This window comes from Candoia aspera, chromosome 11 (assembly GCF_035149785.1).
Source record: "Candoia aspera isolate rCanAsp1 chromosome 11, rCanAsp1.hap2, whole genome shotgun sequence".
In the NCBI taxonomy this organism is placed as follows: domain Eukaryota; kingdom Metazoa; phylum Chordata; class Lepidosauria; order Squamata; family Boidae; genus Candoia; species Candoia aspera.
Window position 1 is genome coordinate 12,691,941 of NC_086163.1, and position 16,416 is coordinate 12,708,356.

The following is a 16,416-nucleotide window of genomic DNA, read 5'->3' on the forward strand; positions in this document are numbered from 1 at the left end:
TTGTTTTAATGTGGAATGAAGGGTTTTATTTTGTTTTTGTTTTTGTTTCAAAATATTTCAGTGATCTGCAAGTCCAGAAATGGCAGCAAAACTTAGCAATTAACTTTTGACACCTTGAATTTAAAATTTTTTATATTTACCAATAGAAAACAGCTGGTGAATAAAAGGCCTAAGTGCCTGAAAACATTCTCATCTGAAAGCATGCAAGAAATATCTGGTAATAGTCTGCATTAGTCTATAGCAGGGTTTCTCAACCAGGGTCCCATAGAACCCTAGGGTTCCATGAAAGGTCACTAGGGGTTCCCTGGAAGATCACAATTTATTTAAAAATTATTTCAAAATTGAGCAACTTCTCATTAAAGAGGTAAGTTTCATTCTTTATTTTTAGTTTAAGAACACCGTTAATGCATATATACAGGCCTAGACAGGAAACAAATATAATAATTTTGTAACTTCTGGCCTATATTTGAGCCTGAATGTGCAAGGGTTCCCCAAGGCATGAAAAATATTCAAGGGTTCCTCCAGGGTCAAAAGGTTGAGAAAGGCTGCTCTATAGGGTTTACTCTTTCATCAGGTAAAAGTATCTGACTAACCTTCTCTGCTAAGCTAAGTAGGGTTAGACCTAGTTAGCAGTTGGATGGCAGACCATCAAAGAATTCCAAGGCTATAGGGTAGACTGGGAAGTTAAAAAATATCTTGGAAACAGCCTGTGACAAATCTTTTTTGTGCTATTATCAAGAAAATTTAATAGTTGTGTCCATGTAGTCACCAGATGGTTTTTGACTTTTTAAAAAACAGGGGTTTCCAAAATAATTGAACTACAAAGATGGCAAGCTGCTCTCCATTCCTCCTCCTCTTTATCTTGATGCTGACTTCTTCTGGTGTGTATGGAAACCATTCCTCAAAGTCGGTCATGAATGATAGCTTCCATAGGCGAATGAAGAGAGAGTGGATCTGGAATAAAATGCACATTTCTGAAGAGCAGAATGGGACTCTACCTCATCATGTTGGAAAGGTATGCATGGATTTGGTAATGGTCAATTAACGGTCACCCACCCAAGGGGCACCTCCAGCAAATTCTTTGCATGGAGAAGAAATTCCCTCTTCCCACTTGCCCAGCAAAGTCTATCAGGCAGAGATGCAGGAGCACCCATCTACTTTCTGCAGAATTGAACATTGGCCTCCAAAAAGGAGCCACATCTCACAGAGTTTCCCTGGTGTTCCGAGATGCAGGAAACAAATCTTCAGGAGCCCATGATTTCCAGGCTGTCATGGAATTTGATGTCTCATGAGACCTGAGGCCCATTTCAATCAGCACCATTGTTGGGATGGAAGCAGATTTTTAGCATGGTGTGTCCATGTTCTTCTTTGTTTTTTAGATTTTTTTTATCCCATCTTTATTATTTTTATAAATAACTCAAGGCAGTGAACATACCTAACACTCCTTCCTCCTCCTATTTTCCCCACAACAACAACCTATGAGGTGAGTGGGGCTGAGAGAGAGGGACTGGCCCAAGGTCACCCAGGCAGCTTTCAGGCCTAAGGTGGGACTAGAACTCACAGGCTCCTGAATTCTAGCCTGGTACCTTAACCACTGGACCAAACTGGCTCTTCTTTGCCATGGAAAGCCATGACCCTTTATTGAAAACAACTGGGAGGCAGATGATGGGATGGCAGAAAAACTACTCTTCCAAAAGACCCTCTGAAACTCCTACTGATCAAAATAGATGACCCTGGGCTAGATAGTTGAACTATTTAATGCATCAGGATTCTAATGGTTTTAAGTATGCTTTGCTTCTGCTATAAACTTCTCTAAGTAAAAAGTCTTGTTAAAGCTTTAAATATACTTTTTCCAGCTTTGTAACATGTGGTATTTTTACCCCATGAATGGCCTCTCAGTACACTCAGGTCTGAGAGCCTATCACAAGAATGTCAAGAAAACACTAGATATAAGAGCCTTTCTTGGAAGATCCAATAACAAAAGTACAAAAAAAAAGCACTCTTTGGAGAAAATTCTTGGAAGAAGAGAAAAGGAATTCCTTGCATCCTACACCGCTGACTTAACTTTGCTGATAGTCCTTATTCCAAGTGCCCATCTAGTCAACACTTCTGATTTAGAAAGATCTTGTCCCTTTGTCTTGGCAATCTGGCCCATCCCAGCTAAAGCAGAAAGCAAGAAAAACATGCATCTGCAGCCATTAGAATCATTTGAACAAAAAGTTTTGCTCCAGTGATTTGCAGGTCACTGAGTGATGTTCTTAAAGGTACCACCCTAATGCAGATATTTCTGCATATCCCAAGTTTAACAGATACCCCAGGGGGAGCTGCATTTTCAAGTCAAACCTAATAAGATAATATTATTAAATTTGGACAATACAGAAAGCTTAGATGGGGTGACATGGGGTGGAATTATGAAATGTTAAAGGATGACAATGGTGATGTTGATTTTTTTATCATGTTGTCACATCTTTTAGAGGTGAATTCTCACATAATTATGCATTCTAGATCACATCAACTGTCCAGAATCCCAATGCCAAGTATGTTCTTAAAGGGGAAGGTGCTGGGACTTTATTCAGAGTTGATGAATTTACTGGAGATGTATCTGTGAGTGAAACACTGGATCGAGAGAAGAAAGCTGAATATGAGCTCACAGCTCTGATTTTTAATCGTCTTACCAACCATCAGTTGGAGGAGCCGTCCAAATTCCGCATCATTGTTCATGATATTAATGACAATGCCCCAGTATTTGTTCAAAAGGTGTTTAATGGTTCAGTGGCAGAAATGTCACCACTAGGTAAGTTTTTTGCTTCTCCTTTTGAAGAAAGATTGTCTAAAATCTAGTAACACGTAGCTGAATAGGAGCATTGATCCCTCAGTGAGAAAACAATATGAAACCTTTGCCTGGCTTCTTAATACTTGATACCCGCAGAAATAGGAAAGCTCTGATCAATACTCATCACATGGAACTAGTTGCAGGCAACATTGGATGACTCTGGATAAAAACTGCTTCATCTCTATCTAGAGATGTGTTAATCTAGTTGTGGAGCCATATAAGCACAGGGCTGGGCAGGAAAATATGTCCAGTTGCACATTTCCATTAATAACTGTAACATATACAAAACTTTGGCCCTGAATTTACTATCATCATTTTGACATTCCACAATGCCCCAGAAAAAACTCTATAAGTGCATTGGGGAGTTTCAATTAGCAACCTGCAGATGCCCCCAAAGATTATAATAGCCAGTAGAGATTCAAGCCAATGGGGAGGAGTCTCATAGCACCTTTTCAGACTAATACATTTTGTTAAAAGGCATAAACTTTTGGAAGCTACAGCTCTCTCCATCAGATACGCAGGCTAGCCTGAAAGGTTACTACCAGATTCTACCAGACTCTTTCTGATTTTTGACAACCATAGATGAACGTGGATCTCCTCCTACAAAGCTAATGTGGAATAGGGCTGTATATACTGTATAAAGGTGCACTTCAAAATGGAGGGGTCACTTGCCAGATTAGAACAGAAGTCTCTAAATTGTTCTTGCCATGACCAAAAATAGGAGGAGGAAAAGGAAGGAATAGTAGCAGATGGAGAGAAGATCCAAGTTGATTCAAAGGAACCCTCTGGCAACAGTTGTATTAATATTGCCATTGCTATTCTCATTAGCCTTCTGTAGACACAAGAAGGTTCAAACAATATACACAGTATTTATCATTCTCTCTCTCTTTCTCTTTTTAGGAACATCTGTTACCAAAGTGACGGCTGTAGATTCTGATGACCCGACACTCCACGGTCATGCAGATGTTTTCTACGAAGTTACTGATGGCAAGAACTACTTCAGAATAGATAACTCAGGTATAGGGTCTGTAAATAAAGTTTGTACAAAAACAAGCCAACACAGCTATCACGTTTTTCTGCTTGAGCAAAAAACAAAATGGCAGTTCTTCCATGTAGAAAAAATTGCTGAGTAGAACTGTTATTATTTCAATGAAGTTTTTAATTATTTCAATGAAGTTTTTAATGCAGCAGGTTGAGTCATACTTCAGGTCTGACAAAGGAGGAGCATTCCTTGTCATATCTGAGGTGACTGGCAAGATTTATGATCTATTTTAAATCATCTGTCATGATTTATGACCTAAGTCTTGGAAACCTATTTGTTCTTTGCAAGACTTTTCAGCATTCTTTCTCTTTTAAATGGATAGAATAATAGTCTTCTGTAAACCCAAAAAGTCCTCCAAACTTCTTTCACTGAAAGCAAAAAATCCTGGGAGCTTTTTAACTAAAAAGCACTGGACAAAAATATTTGTAATAAATATATTCTAAGTAGAAGAATTATGGCAATTTCAGGACAATTTTTTTTAACTCTATAGTTGAATCTATTGGGAAAAAATAGTGGAAGTGGCAGGATAAACAAACACATATACTTTCTTTTTATTTTTAAGGAACCATCTACACAGCTGTGCCTGATTTGGACAGAGAACAAAAGGCTACATATACTATCCGGGTGAAAGCAAGGGATGGCAAAGGGCTGCATGCTGAAGAATTGGGTACTGCTACCGTCGTCATTAAATTAATTGATATCAATGACAATTTCCCAACATTCAAACAAAGTGAGTTTTGCAAAGTTGAAGGGCTGAATCTGAAAATGTTCTAACTTTATTTCTGCAGTGTCTAATTAACCTATCATCTAAAAATGCAATGCTTTATTATTGCAGAGGAACTGAACTTTGGAATGTTTTCATATTCCTGTGTGATGGTTCAGATACCATAGAACTGTGGACTGGAAGAATGCAAGTCCCTCACGTTGCATTTATCCATTCCTCCTTGTGGGAAACTTGGTGGAAATCACTGCGTTTTTCAAACCGATTTTGTGGACATCTTTTTCAGAAAACTTCACTTTCGAAGTCCCTGAAAATGTCAGTTTAAATGGTGAAGTTGGTAGATTAAAAGTAGAGGACATTGATGAGCCAGAAAACAGGAATACCAAGTATATCTTTCGCCAAGGGCATTACCAAGACACCTTTAAAATTATTGCAAATCGCTACACAAATGAAGGAATAATCCAACCTACAAAGGTATTATTTCTGAAGCTCAGTTGATTTTGTGCCTTATGCTGTTTACAAGCTGCCATTGGGAACCAGGTCCACTTGACATTGTAAAGAGAAGAAATGCAGACAAACTGTGGAATACATATGATAAAGAAAAAAGTAACATTCAAACTTATTATTATTACTATTATTATTATTATTATTATTATTATTATTATTATTATTAATGCTGTTTAGCTGTTATAACTTAAAACATTTCTGGAGCCCCACTAGTAAAGTTTCAATATGCAAGTGAGATGGGTGGCTATTTAAATTCAATCAATCAATCAATAAGACGGACAAACAATATCAATTAAAACTGCTTGAAGCAGCTGAGTTTTCAAAGCCCTTCTAGTACAAAGAAGCTACTTGTAAGAGATTCTTTTGCAAGGGAGTTCAAAAGAGTAAAGACCACTACATAGGTGTGGGAGTGTTCACATTAGCTACATTTTTGTGTTTTCAATCAAATTTGAATCAAAATTGAATCAAAATTATTTATTGTTTCTTTATTTACCTGATTTCTATCGCCACCCACCTCTGGGCGGCTTGCAACAAGTTAGAACAGCAATAATACATTTAATTTGTGACCTGGGTTCACGTGTTTTGAGGTCATGTGGGTCTCAGCTCAAAAAAAGTTGCCCGTCCCCAGAAAACAACATTAGCTTTGCCAATCAGTTTCCATTGCCTTTGTGAACTGAACATGTCTACATTTTCCTTTAGCCCTTGGACTTTGAAAAGATACCTATGTACAAGTTTGTGGTCGAAGCTACTGATGCAAATATCAACTATGCCTACTCCATGCGGAAGAGTCCTGAGAGCATTGCAAGTGTAATTATCAAAGTTATTGATGTTGATGAACCTCCAGTTTTCACCCAGACTTCCTATACATTCACCGTACAAGAAGACAGTGAAATCAAGATTTCTCTTGGGTGTATTTCTGCAAGTGACCCAGACAAAGCCAAGCGGAAAATAAGGTAAGAGAAAGTGATCCGATCACATCCTGAAGGTGTCTCCTGAATCTAAAAAAAAAAGCATAGAGATTCACTGCCATAGCATGGCATTTAAGTGCATTTAATATCCTTTTTTATTTAATGCAAAGATCAGCAGCTGGGGAAGGCGGATTGTCAAGGTTTACAGGAAGTTTGGAGAAGAAAATGTCTTGTCCCTTCCTGCTTCATTCCTCAGGAGAACCACTACTCTGATGCCTCAATTTGCACTAAAAAAAGAATTCCCCTCGTTGCCTCCAAACCAATGTTATAAACAGCCTTTGGTAGATCAGCTGTTGCCACATCCAACAATCAGGAACCCAAAGCCACCGAACTCTGATTGATCACCCAATTAAATTTGGAGCCCTCGCCACAGGACGCCATCTCTTTTGAATTGGTCAAAGAGTTGAATTGGAAGGGGAGTTCATGCTTTTCTTCTTTTGCCCTTTTAAAAGGGGCATTTACGTACAATTTGGAAAAAAAATGGAGGTGATATTCTCACATTCTGTTAGACTGGACAACAAAGGGCTTAGGTACTGTAGTTCATAGCTCAGGGTGTGATGGCAAACAAAGGCACTGTCCTGGCACGTTTTGTGAATCAGACCATCACATTAGGTCATCACATGGTCTATATTTCTTTTGGCATAACGTTTTGCAAGCTCTTTTGCCTTATCATTGCAAGTTTAGCTTTCCTTGTCTTGTCTGGACTCAGCCATACAGTAACCCCATTCTTAGGAGGCTCAGTAATATTACGTTGACTTTTTCCTTATATCCCCCATAGTTACCGTATCCTAAGATCCACTTCTTTTGAAATAAATACCATTGGGTGTATTTTTGCCACAAAGCGTCTGGACAGAGAAGAAAACACCTGGCATAACATAACTGTAGCAGCTAATGAGCTGGACCAAAACAGTAAGTATTCCCCCGTATCACCTACAGGTTGACTGGTGTATCACCTCTGCTGCCTTTCAGGTCCTTTCAGTTACAAAGGGAATAAATAAATATCAGTAAACAATAGGATTGTGCAGCACTTTGGATTTGAAAAGCAAAGATGCTTTTGACAGCATAGCAGCACCCACCAAGCAGCTATTGGCAGGTCCTTAAAGCAGACACACCTTTTCCTGGGAACACACTGCATCTGGTACAGGGCAGATGCCCAAACATCTGGGACAAGTTGCAGTTGCTTGAAGGAATTGCAAACAGATGTTACATGACTGCATGCTCATAAGCACATTTTCCCCTTTGAATCTGAAGCACTGTACAGTGCTAATAGATAACTACCTGCTCTAAACAGTGCAGATCATTGCATGTCATTTGCAGTAAACAGGAAAATCCAACACCCATTGAACCAGTTCTGAAGGAACTTCTAAATCAGCTGTAAGCGAAGGCCATAGTCTTGAGCAAGTTCAGTAGAGAAGTTTGCTTCATGGCAATTGACTAATAGGGAACACCAATAGGAGTTTAAGAACTTGTTTTAAATTAAATCAGATCATCTTCTCCTCAATATTATCAACAAGATCTGCAGTAACTTTCCAGGGTTTTGAAGCAGGAGTCATTCCTAGTCCAATCTGGAATTGCTAGGGAGAGAATCTGGGACCTTTTGCATGCAAAGGACTGGGTTTTGCCACAGCAAAGATTCTACTCATCCAGGGCAATGGAAGAATGGAAGAAAGGGATGCAGTAGTTACTTTGCTCAGTATGCTTAATCAGGTCAGTTAAAGGCCTTGCATCTGCCTTTACACAACATTGACTTGGTTGGGTCTTTTTAATCACTTGGCTTGGCGTATTGCACAAACCCACCTTGTTTGATTATGGTTCAGTATACTGGGTGAACCCTGAAAATTGGATGATTTGGTAACCAAGCATTCTACTCTCCTGAAAACTTTCTTTAAGCCTGCCTTTAGTTTTGGGACTAAGGAGCTCAAATTCTCTCTAGGCTGGTCCATATACACATACCCATAAGTTACTACAGCATCCAGGAATGACAAGGCAACGCGAGTGAGGCTTTTTCTTACCTCTTAGTAAAAAACAATTGCTCTTTCTTACCTCTTAGTAGCATCTCAGAGAATGGTATTCACATGCTAGTCTAAAGATACAGGAGAGCATCACACAATTGTGTCTGATACTCTGATTGTTTATTTTATACCCGTAATAGCTGGTTTATAGAAGTTGTAAACTCCTTTGGAATTCTTATAATAAGGGGCAGAATATCAATATTTTGAATAAATAGGCAAGTAAAATTTATGCAATCTCTTCTACCATTTCAGATGCCATGGGGGCAGGGAGTGAATAGAGATTGGGATGAATTGCTGGGTTTTTTTTCAGCCAAATATCTGAAGCTGTGCTGAAGGACTTCATGTGAGATCTAGAACCATCACTAGCTACGATCTCTTGCAAGAAATAAATTTCTGGTAGAGGCTAGCGAGGTTCAATACTTGATGATTCTCAGCTTTATGTAATGGTTGCCTAATCCCAAATATTCAGTCTCACAAGCCCGAGCTTAAAGATAACTGATTTATTAAAGGAATAGTATGCAAATACAGAGAAAGCTGAGAATAAAGCAAAAGCGCGCCAAATACAAATAAATACGGTTGCTTCAGTCCAACTCCGCCCCGCGTCCCATCGTAGCAACCACCCCATGCCAGATGCCACCCAGCGTCATAAACCGGCCTGGGAAAGTAACCTTGAATACATGTCATAACCCAAACATACATTCCTGCAGAACAGCAAGGAGATTACAGCCCGGCATGGCTGAAATTCCCCTCCCCGCAAATGACAGACACGGAACAGGAAATTGGCATGTGAAACGTTACGATGTATTCAAACCGTTGGAACGATGAACGTGACACTTTTCCAGAGTTCTAGACCATGTGAATAGAGCCTTATGCAACCATGCAAAGAAATCTGTGTAGGTTGTGGATGGAGCCTTCCAACAAGCTTCCCCCATTCATTATATTTACTTCTCATAGTGATATGGTCTGAACTGTGTTTGATTCTAATTGGTTTCAGGGCAATATCCGGTTAATGAATCTGTGATTTTTTTCTTGTTTCAGAAAAGGTAGTACCTAGATTAGAAACCCATGTACCAGTCTATATTAAAATCAAGGATATAAATGACAACGCCCCAGAATTGGCTTTTCCATATGACCCGCGTGTGTGTGAAAATGCTTCACCAGGACAGGTAAAGTATCAGAAAAATAATTGCTGTTTCTACTTAGCTTCAGTACTCTACAGTTGACCAAAGGATCCACTCCTTCCTCAGTTTCTCTCTTTGAAGAAACAAATTTTAAAAAGATCTTCAGTACCCCTTGTTCTTTAAGTGGAACAGCATATCAGTTCACTAGTTTTTGATATTAAAGAAAGATTGTTAACCCTACTGCATTTTGACAGGCCCTATCAAGGGGATACATGGCCTAGTTGGTGTGGGCCTTGAGATCCAAAGGAGTCCCAAATTTAAATAAATGCTTATTTTTCTTGGGAAAAGTCAGTTTTATGCCTCTTTTTTATGCCATATTTTGTTTCCATGCATTGCCCTTTCCATTTTTATTACATTATGGGTCTCAGAAGCTGAACGCTGGACCTATTTGGATCTCTGAAAGGGCCTGCATTTTGAGGCAGTGAAATTCTAAGTGACCATTTTAGAAGTGGCTAAGGCTAGAATAGAAGCAGGATATATATAAAGCATGGGTTGGATTCTGAAGGAAGCTCAGATTATAGAACTTCACAGCTGGGACTTCATGACTATTCAGATACTTGACTTCTCATACTCAGTAACGAGCTCACATGTCACAAAAGCATTGCTAGATAAAAGTTTTGTTGCAAACTAGAAAAAGTTGAGTCTATGCAGAAGATCAACTACAGTGGTACAGAATTCAGAAATCCAGTTGTATCTATATGGGGGGAGAAAGCACATTAGGACTGAAATCCTAGTTCTTTCTTCTGCCATTTCATGGTAATGGACTTTTTGCTGCTCTCTTCCCACGCTGGTATTTGGAGGGCAGCTATGCATCATGTTTACATAATGGTCTTGTCTGATCCAAGCCTCTTAGTTTCTTGCCTTGCCAGTTTTAATCCTGGTACTGTGAGACATGAGTGTAAAAGAGTTACACCCATAGGGAAGATTCCCTCAAGTCTAGCTTGTCTGTTAGTGTCAATATGTCCATGTAGCGTTCTTAGCAATAATATGGAAAAAGTTTGCCATTACCTTCTTCTAGGATACTTTTTCAATTTCCTAGTATGGCCTACAGCTCTGAGGTTTTCTGCTGATCTCCCATCCAAGTATTAATGAAGTCTAACCCTGCTTAGTTTTCTAAGATCAACCAATGCTTATACTAATGTCACACTTGTGGCATAGCTTCTCCTCAGCTGTCCTCTGTGAGAAGTCATCACAAAATGCAACATAGGTATAACTGAGTTTCCTGATGTACAAGTACCTCATTATAGCTGAGTTCATATATAATGCTAAACTCTAATGTGTTTATTTAATTTAGCTTTCACTTAGCATATTGCATGAATTCAGTCAATGGTAGTTTGTAAGTCATGATGATTTATGGTGCCATGTATTGTATGGCTTCAGCCAATTATGGTTTATTAAACAAGCCATGGTAAATGCAATGGGCGTATCCAGTCTACAGGCATATTTTCCCCTTTGATGTTCCATTCCCAGGTTTCCCATCGTAGAACTTACCACAGGAGTCATCTTCTGCTATCAATGCACTGATAGCTTGCGGGACATGATCACTCTTGGAAGAGAAATGTTACCCAGAGCAGAATTATTCAAACGGGTTATTCAGGTTTTTGCTCACAAGGCCAAACCATGCCTTTGATAAGGGCAGTGCATTTGTTCAATAATCCCTATGGATTTGTTGAAAATAATGGAGTATATGACCTTTTTCTATTCATAAAGGTGATCACAAGTCTTTCTGCCACGGACAAGGATGAAATGTCACCAGACGTGAAATTCAACTATTTCTTGACTTCTGAAGAGAGCAATTTTACCCTCATTGACAATCATGGTGCGTTTCTGTGGAGTAGATGCAATGAGAAAAGGAAGCATAGTAGGGACATCAAATAATCCTCTTACAAATGCCACAGGGGTGAGAAGCCTGCAGATGGCCTTCTAAGCTCCTTTCTTACAGCTCCCAGAGCAGCCAAAATTTGATGCCAACCCATAAATGTGGCAATATGGTTTTTAAGGTTGCTTGCAAGTTAACAGAACTAAACATCTAAACAGATCTGATAAGCTCCAAAATTTCGACTAACATAGATTACTGTTTAAAAAGGGGTGGCACAACATTTTAGCCCTATCTTCCTGGTATTCTCCATAGCTTACCCCAACCCCCTACAGCCCTGTTCATATTCCTGCATCATTGCCAGAAGAGAGTCCCCCTCTTTGTGGGGAGATGGGCAGTAATAGAAATTTGAATAATAAATAAATAAATAAATAAATAACAACAGCAATAAACAATTGCTCCAATGTATCTTACAAGAAGGGGTACAGGCATGTTTCGATAAATAAATGAACTTGTTGAAACACACCTTCATGACAGCCTCAAAGTGGAAGGAAGTCTTTGCATTTCTAATGCATTAAGGCAGGGGCAGGCAACTTGCTCCCCCAACCAGCTGGAGAACCACAGATGTTGTCCCCAGAATGGGCAAGTCTGATTTGATTTTAGCCATGGGTGTGGGGGGAGACTTGCTGGGGTTTGAAAGTTGGGATTCGGAGAAGGGAGACCCTGGGAGGCAATCCAATCCCATTTCCACTGTTTAAAATCTCCAACCTTCCATAATCATTCAGCTGAAATTTGGCAGCAAAACAGCCCAATGTGGTGGCAAAGTGGCCAAAACTTTCTATCCTTATTTTTGAAGGTAAACAAAACAAAATAAGATATTGCCATGAAACTTCAAAGGCACAGTCTCTGGGTGCTAAGGCTGCAAATGGGGTATTGGAGACTGTATCCAGCCTGCCAATTGACCACTTCTAAATTAAGAGGTTCCTAGAACGGGGATGTTCTCCTTCTACCCCAAAATTGTCTGGGTTCCATAAGTGGTTATTGGAGTTGATATTATGAGCAATGGCTGAAAGCCCTCTGAAACAGGGTTTCCCAGCCAGGTTCCGTGGAACCCTAGGGTTCTGCAAGAGGTCACTAGGGGTTCCCTTGAGATCACAATTTATTTAAAACTTTATTTCAAATTCAGGCAACTTCCCATTAAAGAGGTAAGTTTCATTCCTTAATTTTAGTTTAAGAACACTGTTAATGCATACATACAGGCCTACTCATGAAACAAATATAATAATTTTGCAACTTCTGGCCTATATTTGAGCCTGAATGTGCAGGCGTTCCCCAAGGCCTGAAAAATATTTCAAGGGTTCCTCCAGGGTCAAAAGGTTGAGAAAGGCTGCTCTGAAACCATCACTTTTTGATCGTTTAACTGCACACTGTTGCATTCCCCAGATAACACAGCAAATATCACCGTCAAGTTTGGACAGTTCAATCGAGAGCTAGTCAAAACTCATCTCTTGCCTATCATCATCTCCGACAATGGGGCACCACCGCAAACCAGCACAAACACCCTTACCATCCATGTCTGCAAATGCAACAAGGAAGGCGATTTCACTTTTTGTGAAGAGCCAGCAAAGGTAGTGGAAGTCGGCCTCGAAGTATTGGTGACAATCTTTGTCTGCATCTTCACCATCCTCGGTAAATCAATCTTTCTCTCTCTTTGCTTCTCCCTTTCCACTTTGACTGGGCAGGGGGGAAGGGAACTTAACACAGAGAGCAACCAATGTGGTGGTGGTTTTCCTCCTCTCAAAATCAATTGGCCCTCATAGAATTCATTAAAAAGCCACCACCGAAGCAATAAACAGCAAGAGGGTGTGTTTTTTTTAAAAAAAATTGTATTTAAATTACTGGCTAGCAGAGGCAATGCAGCTCTTTACATTGTCTGAGCAAATAAAAATGCCTTAATGTGGTTTCAGAAAGTTTATGAAGACAGAGCCACTCAAACTTTCCGCCCAAAGCTATTCCTTGAACAGATTGCCAAAGGCTCTCCTCTTTGGTCATCCATAATGTACTAATCATGGCTCTCTCTTGGAACCCTTCAACAAGATACAGGCTGGAACAGAAGAAAATGCCCTCTGGTATTTGGCAATGCTGTTCTTCAGGCAAGTTGGCAATTTCTTAGAAGTTTTCTTCCCCTGGGGAAAAAAAAGCTTCTGCTTTTCCCTTTACTGTCAGGGTATATGAGGATTCCTTTGGAATTTCTCCAGCCTTCTGAGCCTTTGAAGATGGGAGAGGAACCTGGTGCTCCACTGCGGTTTCTTTCCATTCTTTGAAAATTCCTTGACAGACCTCACTTCCCAAGTGGACAATGGTTGGAGTTGAACTGAAGCCTGTGAACCTGGGTGGCTGCAGATCACTGGAGAGACACAGTGCCATAAAAGATCAGATATGCACAGAAACTCCTGAGCAAGACACTACATTACATTCACATGGATATCCCAATTTTCTTCAGGAAGAAATGTCAAAATAAATTCACTTTTACCAGACGGAAGGAGAACCAGTAGAAAAATTGCAGAAGCATTAAAAGCATTTTTCAAAAATAAAACAAAACTCCATAAAGGTGTTGCTAAGGTGACTTAGTCACCTTAGAGTGGCTCACATGACATCCTGGGCCAGTGCCTGAGAAGAAAAAACAGGTCTTCAAAGCTTTGCTGAAGGCTAGCAGGGTTGGGGCCATCCAAATCTCAAGGGGGATACAGTCCAATAGGGCAGGGGTAGTGACAGAGAAGTCCCATCAGATGAAAATGTTAAGCCCTTGTATTTAAACCCAACTATTTCATGTTTAAAGGTAAGCAACCACACTTGAACTTGGCCATGTGGAAGATATCTAATTCCCATCATAGCAAAAAGGCCTGGAAAGAATCAAGGAATTAAAGAATCAAAGAATCAAAATTGTAAGAACAGGTTATGTTTTCTATTCATCTACATTTTTCCCCATGTTTTTTTTTTACAGCATTAGCTATGCTGCTGATAGTCTGGAGGAGAAGGCACAAGAAAGATCTAAGTGTTCTCAGGAAGAACGTAGAAGAGATCCATGAGCAGCTGGTGGCCTACGATGAAGAAGGTGGTGGTGAAATGGACACCACCAGTTACGATGTCTCAGTTCTCAATTCAGCCCGCCAGAGATGCATAACATCCCCAAGAACTACTATAGAGGACTCATCTTGCAGTTATCCCCAGGTACAAAAGATCCCCGAGAATGTCCCTTCAGGCATTGGAGAAATGGGCTTTATGATTGAGGTGAAAAAAGATGAAGCTGATAATGATGGAGATTTGTTGCCATATGACACCCTCCACATATATGGCTATGAAGGGGCTGAGTCTATTGCAGAATCTCTAAGCTCCCTGGGTTCAGGGTCCTTGGACTTGGATATTGATTATGATTTTCTCAATGATTGGGGTCCCAGATTTAAAATGCTGGCAGAGCTTTATGGGCTGGAACCTAATGGAGATCTGGTGTACTGAGGGTAGTCAATGGCAGATTATCCCAACCCTGTCGATAAACAATAAAACTGAAAGACTGTTCAGAAAGCAGAATCAATCAACTCTTTATGCATTCCTCATACAAAAAATCAGATTTTCATACATTTTCAGAGCAGACTGAGATAGCCTGTGCAAAAGAAGCTATAAACAAAATCAGGTCTGTAGATATTTTTTAAAAAATGGAAATGCCATTGTACTGGGGAATTGAAAAATGTTTCTTCTTATATAGAAATCCAGTGCTTAAATGTTTTTAAAGTATGGTGGTTCTTGCCTGTTATAAGAAAGCTCAGATGATGGCTTGCCTGTCCTGATTGTTGCAACTCTAATTAAATGCATTTTTAGTTACAATCTTTTACTGAATGAATTATCTCAACAGCCCTGTGATACTTATACATATGTGTTACTGGTGGTAATGAACAGCATCTGAGCTAATGCAAACGACTCAGGTCCCAAATCAAAGTCTCTACCAAACCCACCAGAAGACCATGTTTCCATCCACTTCCATATAACTACCCCAACCATTTGTAGTCAGAGCAGGCATGGATGGAACAACAAGAACAACAAAAAACCCTCACTAACATCAGTGCCTATCCATTGTTTTAGATTTCAAATATTCACTTTGACACCCTGCTACCTGGTTTTTACTTAGACACCCATTTTTATTCATTAAAAAAGCCACATTTTCAAACACAGCTAAAGACATTCAGCTGCTGCAAGAAATTACCCAAATTGAACAGCCTTGTTAACTGTGAAACTATCTTAATTATTTTCTTCTTGTAGTTTACTTTTTCCTTAGAGGTACTATAAAATGGGGTATTTTCTCATGAAGTTGTTGGCACTCTCAAATGTAAATAGCAGATACATTTCTGATCTGGCAGTTCCTGGAGGAGGATAGACCCTTCCCTAATAATGTGATCATTATCTTTTTTTCACTTTCTAGTCTGCTGAAAAAGCCCCATGGCTTAACTTCTCAAGGTCATTCCCACATACCATTGCAGCAACAGAACTGGTGCTCCCACCAATTAAATTATGTGAAATTAGAGGCATGACTTGTTGAAATGGGTGGCCATAAAAATTAACTAAACAATTGACCATCTAAAGAACAGTAAACCATGATTAGAGGCTAAAGGTAACTAAGAATACCACTGATAGTGACTGACCTGACCACAACAGTTTGCATACAGCAGTTCATTACGTGAGCCACAGTATTGCTTCACAGCATCATTATTACTGATTATGCATAAAATCACTTAGTCTGAATATTGAGAACAGATTTTTTTTGAGGGGGGAGGAACAAATACAATTTTTTATGTACCATGTGACATAAAGTCACATATGTGACATAAAGTCACATGAAACTCAGTAGGACATACTTCTGAGAACAGATATATAGTGCAAGGCTGTCTTTTTTTAATGTATTCCCCAAACTCCTGATTCCTATTGAAGAATGTATTCATGTTTTCTGAAATATACTACCTACTAACAAACATACTCTTTTATAATTAATATGCTCAATATGTAACCTTGGGATTATTACTTAGAACAACTGTAATGATTTTGCAAACAATTATCAAGATTTCAAGTGTCCTGTGGTTCATGTATTTTGTACTCTACTACACAGGTCATAATTTTTGTTGTAACTCAATGATTTTTCACTGGATATAGTGTCATTTTCTATTTATGTTAAGAGGGATTTTTAATTACATAAAAACCAAAGTTAACTGTATTTGTTCATCAGTAAAATGTTCAATCAAGTTTACAGGACTTTAAATGCATTTCGATCAACAAAGGCCTCTCCATAC

The 16,416-nt window shown here is 39.3% G+C and overlaps 1 protein-coding gene across 1 annotated transcript; it reads left to right on the plus strand.

The window, feature by feature from the left end:
• The first annotated feature begins 631 nt into the window (after window positions 1-631).
• On the plus strand, window positions 632-16,199 carry CDH5 (cadherin 5). Its single transcript, XM_063312733.1, has 11 exons — window positions 632-1,015; window positions 2,506-2,794; window positions 3,734-3,850; window positions 4,438-4,605; window positions 4,883-5,070; window positions 5,803-6,056; window positions 6,850-6,980; window positions 9,122-9,249; window positions 10,975-11,083; window positions 12,524-12,769; window positions 14,085-16,199. The coding sequence occupies exons 1-11, from the start codon at window positions 827-829 to the stop codon at window positions 14,594-14,596; spliced, it is 2,331 nt and encodes a 776-aa protein (XP_063168803.1). The 5' UTR covers window positions 632-826; the 3' UTR covers window positions 14,597-16,199.
• The last annotated feature ends 217 nt before the right edge of the window (window positions 16,200-16,416 follow it).

Bases quoted from the DNA above. Each gene is read 5' to 3' on its own strand.
- CDH5 (XM_063312733.1), top strand. From the start codon at position 827: ATGGCAAGCTGCTCTCCATTCCTCCTCCTCTTTATCTTGATGCTGACT. The intron at 3,851-4,437 runs GTATAGGGTCTG...TTTATTTTTAAG, and splicing joins CTTCAGAATAGATAACTCAG to GAACCATCTACACAGCTGTG. The intron at 12,770-14,084 runs GTAAATCAATCT...TTTTTTTTACAG, and splicing joins CTGCATCTTCACCATCCTCG to CATTAGCTATGCTGCTGATA.